The sequence below is a fragment of the Haliaeetus leucocephalus genome, unplaced genomic scaffold (genome assembly GCF_000737465.1).
Source record: "Haliaeetus leucocephalus isolate CR32 unplaced genomic scaffold, Haliaeetus_leucocephalus-4.0 Scaffold696, whole genome shotgun sequence".
Lineage (NCBI taxonomy): Eukaryota > Metazoa > Chordata > Aves > Accipitriformes > Accipitridae > Haliaeetus > Haliaeetus leucocephalus.
This window is the reverse complement of record NW_010973132.1, coordinates 1,783,095-1,796,578: the sequence shown is the minus strand read 5'-3', so window position 1 is coordinate 1,796,578 and position 13,484 is coordinate 1,783,095. Positions and strand designations below refer to the sequence as shown.

At 41.7% G+C, this 13,484-nt stretch overlaps 1 protein-coding gene across 1 annotated transcript in view; it reads right to left on the bottom strand.

The window, feature by feature from the left end:
• The window catches only part of LTK (leukocyte receptor tyrosine kinase), a 98,927-nt gene extending 90,013 nt beyond the window's left edge, over positions 1-8,914 (bottom strand). The window contains exon 1 of the mRNA XM_010580203.1: positions 8,872-8,914. Coding sequence (XP_010578505.1) covers positions 8,872-8,914 — 43 coding nt within the window. The remainder of the gene's footprint in view (positions 1-8,871) is intronic.
• Between the last annotated feature and the right edge of the window lie 4,570 nt (positions 8,915-13,484).

Below are 13,484 nucleotides of genomic sequence, written 5' to 3'. Positions count from 1 at the left end.
CGCTCTGCCTTCCTCTAGCCCCACTGGGAGACTGACTCCCTTCTTGTCCTTCCTCAGCAATCACCGTGTCCTCGATTGTACCTACACAAGCTGTATAGTGTCACACAGTAGCTGGACCATTAAAATGATTTACAAAAAAGAAAGCTAGCTTTTAAGCTAGGTAATTTCAAAGCATCCCTGCAGTCTGACTGACACAGCTAAAATAAGACCATGCTGCCACTTGGGGGTTGACAGGAGAGGTCGAGGTGGGCATGAATGCTGGAAAGCTGAGCTAATGTTGACCTGCTTCATGTTCACTCAGTCTCAAGAGCCCTAAGAAATCCAGCGGAAGAATCAGCACTTCTACATTTGAAATTCTACGTTTACTTGACATAAGGCACCCCCCACCATTCTCGGTGGAAGAATGTCAGTAACATTATTAATTGGGCTGTTGCTTCTTGTCAGTCCTCCTTCTTGCAGCCACAAAGCAGTTTCTATCAGTAATGAAATAACTTATCTGCTTACTCTGCATGTACCCTGGTGCGGCAGTGAATGTAAATTCTGCTGAAGCTTAATTAAAAAATAACTATAAGCTAGATTTACCGTAGCTGATAGCCTGTACAGTCACATGCCACGTAAGTCTCTGCAAAATGGTAAACTTATTAAATATATAATTAGAATATTATCACAAACAATCACAAGCAACCCCTGAGTATTGTACAGTTTTGGATAACTGCATCCACTGAGGAAAGTATGGAAGACATACTTTGTTTTGCTTTGTTTAAAGCAAAGCTTTCTTCCATATATTTTCAGGTCCTAAAAAAAGTGAAAAAAATTATTGTCCTTCAGGAAAAAAAAAAAATCCATATTTTTCCTTTCATTAATTTTCATGCATATATATGGAGGAAGGCACACAAGAAAGGAAAAAAATACTTGGAAATTACAATGCGGAGAGAAGAAATAAAAAAAAAGCTATGCCTTGTCCAAAACTTATCAGGAAATAAAAAATGAAAATGGATTTAGCTTCCCCTCTAAAAGCTTTGTGTCCAATCAGACCAATCTAGCACAGCTCTAGATGAGATGAAAAGAGCTAGATCTGCATAAGTTTTTCATTTTTCTATCCACCTGAATAGGCAGAATACAAGGACTTTTGAAATAACTAAATAAAAGCCAGCTTGGTTTATTCACGTCATTTTGCTTATAATTAATTCACAAAGTTATTTTTTTCAAATTTTACTGACTTTCAAATTTCTTCTTTAGGATTGCAACAGACTGACAAACACCATCTGTCAAACTCTGGAAAAGTTTAAACTTTTCTAAGAACCTGATAGATCCTGAAGTGCCAGGAGGCATGCAGGACTTCCGGGAAGTTAAAAGAAAGAATGCGTAATAGCAAATATTTTGCAATGACTGTGCTATCAGGGCTTATAAGATTCATAAAGTCCAGTGTCTCATTAAAATCTAGGCTGAACTGTTAGCCTGCATGGGGTTAAAGAGAGCTTCTTTCAGAGGTTTTAAATACTATTTGGGCTCCTATAGTGAGTGTAAACACAGAAAATGCTCCTGTTGTGAATTACATACTTTAAAAGTGTTACTCATGTAAAGAGATCTGAACTCCAGCACAGTACACATCAAAATGCCATAAAGCAAACTCTAAAACATGTTAAAGACCAAGGAAATTTCAAGCAGTCATGTTTTTCTATGATTCTATTTGCCGAAGTCAAAGTAGCAAATATGTATTAATCACTCAGAGCTCAGCAGGAAAAAAATATTATAAATAGCAGATACTTGGAAAATTAAAACTGCAGTTAAATATAACAATAGAAACAGAAAATTGAAAAAAAATCAAGACATCCAAGATATTAGAAGTGTGTAAGCATAATCATCCATGCCCTTTACATTGTCTAAAATATTAATCAAGACACCAGGGTCTGCAAAACTGCCAAATGAACTATCCAGTGAAGCAAAGGAGTTTTTCAGTTCAGTTCCAGTTTGAATTCAGCTTTGCCCGAGGTTTCTCAGGTTCAGGCTGAGAGCTGCTAACCATTTTTTTGGTAATCCCAAACCACACTGGCTGGGCTCATGGTCTCCACTGGAGAAGATTTCCTCCATCCCGCTCCTCTGCCCAGCCCTAGCCACCTCCCATCCTCTCTGTGTATCCCTGCAGTTTCCTCCTGCCTCCCTAAGAACAGGAAAGCAGAGCAGAAGTTGTGAGGCAGAGCTACAAAGGCGAATGCCTGAGCACTCGGAGATCACCCTCAGCATGTAGAAGAAGGTCTTGGTCACAGCCGCAGAGCCACTCAAACCAGCTCTGCATCGGTATGTGGAAGCAGGCGCTTGTGAGGGTCCCATGGGGAAGTGGAAGCTGGATGCAAAACTGCTCAGAAGCCCACCACAGTTTGAGGTTGCTCCCATGCCAACAGCATCTCTGCTGTGGGAAGCAAGATTTCAGTGAACTGTGACTCTGATCCAGTAACCTATCGGGTTCATTTCTCATTGAAGTTCCAGTATGACTGCCATTATTGGGTCGGTTCCGATTCAAGGCAGGAATAAAGTTCCAGTTTGTGTTTTGTTTGCCTCCAGCACAAAAACTCTTCACCATGACAGTGAAGAAACAGACACTTCTCACCTCCTGCACTTTAGTCAGTGCACCAAAACACCATCACATTCCTCCATGTCACTTTCTAGTGTGGCTCTCACTCAGTTACTTTATCAATCCTATGTTTTTAATATATAAATATGTATCTCCCTAAATATAGACACAGGGGAGAGGTGTGGATGCTGTAACCCCAGAAAGTTTGGCTGTTCATGCCTTCAAACACATGCTGTGCTACAGACTGGGAAAAAAAAACCTAAGTGAGCAACTGAAATGCATGAATAAATGCATCATTCTTGGCTGATATGCCAAACCTTATGGGATTTCAGATACCAATTAGCTGAAAATCTGTGATGTCTTATTAACAGACATGGCTCTCCCACTAGATAGGGCAAAAGTTAAGCTGAGTTGCAAGGATAGATCTGTGCTTTTTGGAAAGACTTCAGGTTTTAATTCTATATTTCAGTCTTGTTCTTGACTATGTTTAACTCTGATGAGCCTGCTGTGTCAATAGGTGTCTTTTCTGTTTTTTTTAAACTCAGTCAGTGCCATTGTCAGGGAGTTTCTTTCATTTGCAAGGAACAGAATAGAATAGTTCAGCTTGAAGGGACCTACAATGATCATGTAGTCCAACTGCCTAAAATAAATGTAAAGCCGGTTAGAAATCTTAACTAGTTTTCACCAACAAGTGGAAGACAAGGTTGTACAGAATTGTGTAAAGTTTCATGTTTTTTCAGCCAGATTTATGTTAAGGAGCACATATAGAAAACCAACCTGAAATTCTCCTAAAAAGATAAAACCCGGCCTGTGGATGAGCACCTTACTGAAATTCTGAGTTATTTCCTCAGTGCATATGGCAGAGTTGCTTTTTCTAGGTGAGGAAAACTGCAAGGTCATCTCTGCTTCCTTTTATGTCATTTCTCTCTGTTTTCATTACTCCTCGTGGGCCCGGTTGTGCTGGTATCACACTCACTGCAAGAAGCTGCAGCGCAGAGGTGCACCACCTTGAGGAAAGCTCTTAGAAACAGCACACCTGAGGGAGGCAAAATGCTTCAGTGACACCCTGTCACTTGCTTGGGAGCTGTAGTCCTTTAGGCAGTGCAGAGATGTGGGGAGGTCCTGATGCCACATTTGCTCAGTTGTAAAGGTCCTACACCTTGAGCTCCCCTTTTGCACATTCAGCACAAAAAAAAAGACAGGAACCTGGCATTCCCCAGGCATAGCCTCTCCAACCCCTGATGATGCTGAACCAGTCACAATCTGAACCAAAGGCTCTACATGTTCCTCCTGCGCGCATATAACCCACTGGTGTCTGTCACCACTCTCACAAGAGATCTTGGTTCTCCCTATTCACTCAGAGCACATCTGTCAGACCAGCTGCAAGTCACCTCTTACCGAACACCTCAACTCACCACTTTTCCAAGCTACCTGCCACGAGTTTCATCTTTGTGCACACCCTGTCCTGCTGATAGCAGGCCACATCAAAGCACTGGGTTTGTTACACGCCAGGAGAGGAGAGAAGCAGGGGAGCAATTATAATGGAATGGGAGGAAGAGGAATTGTAAGAGGAAGGACTGATGCTGAGAGACAGGAAAAGACTATAAGCCTGATCCAATTAATTAACATAATTAATGTCATTATTTTCCTCCTCTGATTTAAGCATTCAATACAGAAATCATGCTTACTCGTAAGAGTCTTGGATAAAAGTCTCCAGATACAGAGGGCAAGACGTTGCACTGTTGTAACTGTATTCCCATAGAGGTCCATCAATTTGCCTTAACTAAGAACCCCATGGATTCCTTCCTCTCCATTTATTTCTGGAAAGAGCTCACCTGCCTCTCCTCTCAGCAGCTGTTTTGTGATTCTGCTTTTCCTAAAGGTTTACAAAAAGTTCAGGTTACCTTCGTTTCCTTTATTTCTGAGGAATCTGATCCAGTACCAAGCTACAAACAACAGTAACAGCCACTGTGTATATGTGCAGTAATGAACATCAGCCTGAGGACAACCACCTGCATGCACAAATCCAGGTACAAATTGGTATGTGGTATTACAAGATAACTAGGCAGCTTTAATACAGGATTTTCCAAGTTACTGGCAAGCCCAAAGAAATTAAAAAAGAAAACTGTCACAGGTCAACCTGAAAATTTTTCAGAAGTTTTATAAAATTGCAAAGACCAACACATTTCAGGGAGTGTTGAACTATAACATTTCATGTCAAAACTAAATGTTTGATACTAAATCATGTTTTAAGATTTTTAAATAAAGATTTAAGATTTTCTAATAAAAGACTTCCCTAAGCAAAAGTTTAGACTTGATACAGCTAGACTCACTTGAGTGTCTCGATATGAACTGACTGGTGCACACACAAAACAAACCTCCAGGCATAACAGCTCTAAACCTAGACCACTTTATAAAGAATTTAGTGTCACCGCACCAGCATTCTTCACCATAATTAATTCAAGATGAAAATTTCTCTCCACTCTAGTCACAGACATCACAGATGCACTTCAACACACCAGCACAGCCAGTGCGCACCCCATCACACGTACAAGCAGGCTGAAGACACGGACCCTCCTGTGTATCTGTTCAGGACTCTGGGGGGCGGGAGAGGAATGCTTTTGAAACATCGCTGGAGCAGGGCATCCTTTTTGCCAACTTTGATCTTATGGACTAATTAGAATCTTTGCAACTATGTAACACTGACAGAAAGATGGATTTCTCCTATGGCTGATCACACGACATTGTCTTCAGCTCTAAAGTAACAGTACACACGGCTCACTACCTGGTTTCATCCTCCTCCACCTTAGTCCTCCCACTTGATGTAGCTTACAAATCCCCAGTGTTTGTCTGCATGTACTCCCTTACTGTTGGATACCCATATATCAAGCCTATCCTTTTCCACTATGTTTCAAAGGGTCTTCAACTTTGTAATGTCTGTGACTTAAAAAGAACTGTCTTTTTTAATTTCAAGGCATCCACCTAATGTTTGACTTTCAGTGACAGTCATAGTGCCTTGAATTGCATATCCAGGCTGGGCACAGTATCTGCAGATATGCTGTTATTTGCACAGTAAAGGACCATGGACCTAACTCCTAAGACAAATTTAAAGGCTCATTTGGTGCTGTCCTGGTTGGAACTATTTAAGTGAAAATACTGAAACCACTATTGTACTTGTGTACTACTTTAACTGAGCGGAGATAGGCACAAGAAGAAGGAAATAAGAAAGAAGCTCTTCAATGAAGAGGCAAAAGAGAATGTAGGGCCCCATCCCTTCCACTCTTGGCATGCTCTCCTTTAGACAAAAAAAGGGATACACAAAGCAGTAAAGGTTTGTCTAAGTGAGATAGATGCACGAGTTTATTTTAAGTTGGCTTACAACAAAATTAGGTACTCCTATGTGAGCATCTTCATGCATGTGTGGACTGATTAAACTTAAACCAGCTTACGTTACTTTATGAAACAGGCCAGCTCAATTCTGAGAGGCAGACAAACCCAGAGAGAGGAAGAAAACCTTCGGGGCTTCTGAAAACAGTTTGTTAGGCAAATGCAAGGAGGAAATAGCATCCAGGAATGGGGCATTCACCATTGCCATGCTGATATACCATTCCATAAACAAACAAAAGGCTGGCTGTCTTACTCCTAAGCCTGCCGTCAACCTCCCTATGCCTCACTGCCTTAGAAAGGATTCAACAAACCCCAAAACCGTAACTATTCCTCAGGATGAAATTAAACATAAGATATCCTATTCTGTGACAGCTCCACTACAAGTAGTGGAAAGGGCTGTAAAGAAAGACTTGATAAAATGCCTGTACTAATATTATCTCAAGAACTGTGGTTATACTCAATAGTTAAACTCTGAGCAATGGCATAAACATGACTGCACTTTTGAAAAGGTGTTTGAAGTTTGCCCGGGATGTATGTTGTGCTGTAATTTTGCAGATAGTTTGCCCTCCACACCCAAAGGCAAGAACATGACATCTGGCCAAGCATGACCCAGTTTTTTCATAGAGGAGAAAAGGACTGACCTACCCCCTCCACCAAGCCCCCTCCACCAAGCTCAAGTAATCAAAGGAAAAACATCCAATATGAAGACTCAAAGCAATGCTGGTGCTTAAAATAAAAAGAAAATTCTCCCACACATTCATCTGGTGGCTTTTTTCACCTTCCTCCCAGCCATCTCCTGAGACCTGAGGCTAGTGTGCGACCTCAGCCTCCAAATGACTGTGAAGTTGCTTTGACACTGAACAATGCACATCTGTGCACCAAGTCCTTTCTTGGTTCAGGGGTTCTCTTTCTGAGTTTTTTTTTCCCTGCTGTTGTTCTATACAACTTTCTGAATTTTTTCATAGAGTCTTAATTTTTGCACCAAAAGGAGTTCTGACCTCCTCCAGTGTTTTGGTGTGCCAAAAGTTTTCAATGGATTGGAACTCTGAAATTATCCTTTTAGGATACAGCTCATTAGAAAGGCATATGCCAGCCAGTAAAACAAAAGAGATAAAAGTGGACTTGTAAATTCCCTTATCACCAAGACCTTGGGCTTTCCAAATAAAGAAGGAAATGTAAAGCCACTCTGAGAATATGCTCCAGGAAAACTTCCTCAGTGGAAACATAAGTGGTTTTTAAAATAATTGACTGCAGAGCCTGAGAGCTGACCATAATAACCCAGTGAGACAAGCAACCCCCATCTGAAGATTGTGACAGCAGCTACACAGTTAAATGCTCATGCATCCAAGTCTCTCCCTAGGTGATTAAGATTATTTTTGGCAGAAAATTGGACAAAGATTGTAAAATGTATGTTTGTTTTCATTCAGGTCTTTACTTGCTCTCTCTGAAACACACCTTTTTGTTTTTTATCTCTGTCCTAATACAGTCATGCTTCAAATCACAGACTTGGAGATAATGGCTATTCCTTACACCAACCTTACTTGCATGTTCAAAGTCACTCCACCAAAAAACGGTGGGATGATACTTCGCAGCTCTTGATGAGACCACATGCATGAGAACTGAGGCTGTGGGGACACACAGCTCTGCTTGCATGGGGTACACTTAACCTGGGACCCTTTGACAGTAAAGCAGCCTCCTCCCAATAGGAATAACAGGCCAGAAAAAGCCCAAAATCAAAAACTCTGTGCTATGTCTTGGCATTCAGTTGTAAATAGAACTAAATGAAACCTGCTTAAAAACTGATGTCCCAGCATGTCTTCATATAAAAGAAAATATATACAGGTTCAGTATTTAGCCAGGGACAGAGAATTTCACTGCGCTAGCAAGAGCAAGCTGTAGTGCCCAACAACCTGTTTGCCTTACCTCCTTCCCTGCCTAGAAGTAATAAGATTTGTTATACTGAGAAATACAGAAGTGTCTCCTGATCCTTGTCTAAGGGTCAAGATGGTGTCTCTGTCTCTGCACTGGGGGTACTACTGTAACTTCAACTCTCTGAGAAGTTCAGCATGTCCTAATGCAGGTTTTTCTCTCCTAATTTTCATAACGAGTTTGCTTGCCACTGTGCTCATATAGTAAATGTGTCCCACTCCTACCTCCTTCTCCCATCGTTGCTTGTGTGCCTGCTGCTGCTTCCCGACTTGTCTCCTATTACTGCAGCTTCCCTCCTAACATCTCCCTCCTTCTCTCTTACTGTTATTTCATTCCTCCTGCTGCGTTTCAGAACCAAAGCTGACAATGCCAGAGTGGCACAAAGATTCCTTTCAAAACTCAGCCCGTGCACCACTCTGTGGGTGGATGCTCATAACTCCATCTTTCATAGTCCCAATACCTTCTTCTCCCTTTATCTGCCTCCTCACCTCTCTCTACTTAGACAAAGCATCTTCTCCAAGCTACACCTTTTCCTGTAAGCAACCTTCGCTGCTCCTGAAGCATTACTTTCACCCACCTCTCCAAAATAGTCACAGAGAAAGTAATCCAGTAATCAGAGAAGCGAAATGGTCCGGGGGTATAGCTATAAATTTCATGCTGAACCCTCGTACGGTGACAGCGCCTGCTTCCAGCTTAAAAGCCTCGGTCAGCAGCAGCCTTTCTAAAGAAACTACAGAACACCTATTCATTCCAGTGAACAACATTTACTTAGAATCAATAACCATCAAGATTTATCTTCCCACATGTCACGCACTGTATGTACGTTTCATGCCAGTACTTTCTCCCCCCTCCTTTTCCCCCCCACTGCTTTGAAAATAACGCTTTACTGCTTTTAAAGGTAAAAGGGAAGGGGCAACGAAGTAAGTCTCATAAGAGGGAGTTTGCACCGAAGGAAGATGGGGGCAGAAAGATAAGTTACTTACCGGCTGCGGTGACCCACAGCACCAGCTGCGGGAGCCTGTTCATGGCTCGGGGGGTGCGGGCGGTCCCAGCCGGGTGCGCGGCTCGGGAGGGGAGCTGCCCGGCTCTTCCTGCGGGCTCCGCAGGAGCTCTGAGGCTGGGCTCGGGCTCCTGCTGCCTTGGAGGAGAGAGAATTCCCACCTCCTGCTCAGGAAGGCTCGCATGGGTCCTAGAGCCACCCTCCCTGCCTTCCCTCCTCCTCCTTTTTTGCATTCCGCTCCTGCGCGATCAGCAAATCCGTAAGGCGGTTGCTTCAGACACGAGCACATCCATCTATAAATTTTTTAGGCCTTAGTAATCACTAGGAAAAGCTGAATTCAGCATCTTGCTGGGTTGTTCCCCCTCCTGAGTCTTCCCTTGCAGCTGCCTCAATGACATACACGAGACGTACACGCTGCCTGGACCAAACTCAGCTCCTGTTTAAGATGATAGCAAAGATTCCCCTGGCCTGGAAGTCCTTGCACTGACTGCCCTGAGAGAGAGAAATCAGACCTGTTTACACAGCCTACATACCTGCCTCTCTTTCCCTTAACTTCACTTATAACCACATAACTCCTGAGCAAGACTGCCTCAGTTGGCGAGACATGCAACAGGGACCTGCAACACAGTAAGGCATAGGCACTCTGCCTGCAAGCTTGTGCGTTTGCCCTTTAATCACTTTACTTGTTAAACTCCTTTTTCTTCTGGTCCACCAGCATTTCAATTACGTTAGTTCACTCTGCCTTCAATTTGTTTGCGTGTGGATTTTTTCCTTCACAGGGAGTTTATTTTAAAACAGCTGTTCTTTTTATAATCAGAATACATTCTTTCTGATTAATTCTCCATGTGGATACCCTTAGTCTGCATTAGGAGTGCTTTAGTCCAAATTAACATAATTTGTTGTGGCTGTGGGCTGCAATAATTCAGATTGGAAACTACAGTGAATTTAACAGGTAGTACCCAAGTCTTGAGTAAAATACCATTCACACTGTAGGCACTGGAGAAATTTAGAGCTGACATGAATTAAAACCCTGATAGGCCTAGTGGATCTCGTGTTTTCAAGGCAGAGGCCTGCATTCCATTTTTAATTATCGTTCATAGATTAGACTAAAAATTTAGTGGATTTACTTAACCTTCTCTGAATCTTCCACTGGTATCTATGAAAAGTACATACTGCTCAAGGGTAGAATTTGCTTTTGTACCATAACCGTATATTTGGATCTCCGAATTTGCTCTTTGTTCAGCAACATATTGCTATTTTCAACAGATTTACAGCAGCATATTTCTGAACACAACCTGGATGATTTGGAAGAAAACATCATTCTGAGGCTTTCCTCTATGGCCACATCAATTACAAAAGTATGGTAGCAAGACAGACAGACATTATTGGTTGCTTATTAACTAAGTTTATATAAACTGTCCCCCAAGCAAAGTAATAGACCAAGAACAGTGTGTGTCAAGCCCCCCCCCCCCCCCAAAAAAAAAGGCTGCCAGCTTTCCATCTCTTCGTAAATAACTTTCTTGGCTGAGGCTCTGGGACTGCAAAGCAGGTAATTTTTTACTCCACCAATTGGTAAAAAAGTAGAGGCACCTCAGGAATTTCTATACTTGCCTAAATCCTTCCCCCTATGAACAGAAATGTAAAAAATCTGTATCTGCAAGGAACTGGTAGCAGCAGCAGAGACAGATGAAATAACACTGTTTCTGACAATACTCAGTTTTAAAGCTGTTCATATTTTCCATGGTTTTCAGTTAGTTTGGCCAAGACAGATGAATTCTGAGGGTCATTACAGAAATGTGAGGCATTCTATAAAATTAAATAGATGCATGTGATGCTTTTAAGCAGAGTAAAAGCAGAGGGGAAGGTGACTAATCTCTGAACAACTGGCTCATTAGCCAGTTTCGATGGTTTAAGTCCTGGCTCAGAAAAGTAAACCTTGGTCTACTGGACGGTCTGCAGTTAATCCTAGGCAAGGTAATCCACATCTGTCAAGAGAAGGAAATCACCCAATCCAGACAAAAATTGATACTTTATGGACTCGAAGATTTTAAAGATAAAGGACAGGACATGGAAAAACCAAATCTTTCACAATGAAAACACCAAGAAGACATGCAGAATGTGAAAACAATGGAAGTCAGAACAATGCTCAGCATATGGCAATAGGTGCAAGCAAATGCCACTCACCAACAGTTTGCAAGTGGTACAAGAGCATGCACTGCAAGAGACAAAACCCAACAAGAGAATGACAGCAACACCACTAATTCAGAGGAAATCTCTGTAGAAGTAATTAGGAGCAATGGACAATGCTGCATCAGCAGAGAACTGAACTGTCAGTCTGGAAGCAACTGTGACAATTACATGCTTTTAAGTTGGGCACTGATGCACAAGCTAGAGCACTGCCAGAATCTGGATACCAGCTATTGAAAAAACCCACTGGTCTTAAATAATGATACAACTCAGGAACAGCCTACTGGAGCCCAGGAGAGGGAAGCAGATATGCTTGCCCTATTCTTATGTTCTTCTGAGGGCATTCATTAATGTCCACTGTTGCAAACACTACACAGAGGGCAGCACAGAACTTCGATCTAACCCTGTAACATCTCAAAAAACATTCAGAACAGGGTTGCAAGACAAGTTCCCACCATGCTACCAAGAAAATTCCTCAGAACTGAAGGGAGATGAGGTGGAAGCACTCACCCACACAGCAAGCAGAGCTCCACAATGGGGGTCTAATCACTGCCAGAAAAAAAGATGGAATTTTCACTACAGTCAGGCAACAAAAATTTTAAACAGTGGAAAAAATTCCCCATATACAAGAAAGCGGCACTGAAGGGGTGATTGATACCAAATGCATTTCTACATGGGACACAAAGCAAAGCAAATGTTTACCTAGCTTCAACACCTTCTCTGGGAGATACTGTTCCCTTCTGGGCTGTGCACTGCATAGAAATATGCAGCACATTTCTGACAGCATATGCAGTACAAAAGTTTGTATTGTGACATTTTGATCTAAGAAAAATATGAGAAAAATGCAGTCAGAGACTTCATAAACCTTGCATGGAAAACAAGCTGTAGGGCAAAAGCTAAACAAATACCATGTAAATTCCTTACGATGGAAATAATATCCAGCAGAGCAAGGTGAATGTGGCAAGATGATATAGACTGGCAACACTAAGACGAAGGAATACAGACTCATTTGAAACACAAAGTATGTAAAGAAATATGTGCTCAGTCAACCTGCCTCAGCATCCTGAACGCTGCCCTACAAAACAGTCTAACAGACATAGGATTTAACTGTTACAAAACCATCTGGAAATCTGAAGGCATTAACCAAAGATGGCCCAGTCAAAGATATGGTATCTAAGCACAAAATTAACTTGTCCTCGGATTCTTCTACTGAGAATACTGATAATTTTTTCAAAGTTGTATAGTCAGACTTGGAGAGCAGTCACTTATCCATAAAAGAAATTGGGTGTTAGAGTACATAAAGAAAGAAAGAAGCTTTGGCTTTACTCCATAGCCACTAAAGCTTCATGTCTTCATGCATGGAAGAACTGTGCGAGCTAAAACTGATCATAAAACTCTTTACAGCCTAAGGGACCTGGCAATTCTCAGCCTAACCTTTCCCACAAGCAAAAAGGCTACAGAAGTATTTTGGTTCCAAATATATGATTGCAATGTTGCATAAAAACTAAGCAAGATCTGATGATGGTTAGACACATGGTGTCTGGAGTACTTGACAAAAGAGCTATGAAGCAAAAATATCCAGAACTAGATTTTATATCTGTTACACACACATGCTCTTTAAAAGCAGTATCTATCCAGTGTCAGACAAAATGTGAACTTTGATTGCTGCAGACATTGCTTAGGGCAAACCCCTGCAGAAAGTAATTGTGGCCAGTGGCGCAGATAACGCTACTTGCTCCAAATGGTGCATAATAGCTAATAGAGTGGCTTTACCCCTTAAAATTCTAGTAGGTAACAAAGGGTTAAATTTAATTGTTAAATGTGACTTTGTTTCAATGCATATGAAATCCTCAGACATCAGAAAAAAAAAAGTGTTAGAAACGACACGCACAGAATCTTCTAGGGATTTCAAATCTAAAAGCAGGACCAATGACATTTTACACCAGGCTCAGACAAGCAGCAAGTTTGAGGAAGTTGATGTTATGCTTGTTGCATAGGCCAGAAGGGGAGATAAAGATGTGCATGGTGTAAGGGGGAAAAAAGTTATTCCCTAGAGCAATGTAGGCATAGATTTGTCACTGCTGGCTCAGAGAAAACCAACTTATTTGTGTCCCAGACTATCAAATTCATTGCCGTGTAGAAGAAAATATATCTAAGGAGTCATTTGTGCATGTCAGAACTATTCTTGCTGCATTTTAGAGTGCCTGTGTTAGTAATGTCTGACAACAGGACACTTTTAACGAACATGAGTTTTAGCAGTTTGCAGTGAAGTACGTATGAGGCATGTCACTACAAGTCCCCATTATTTCCAGTACAACAGGTCGGTAGAAAGCAGTGTCAAAATAATAAAGCACCTACTAATGAAAAATGATAGAGGCCACATTCAGCACTGTTAAACCAGAGCATGGC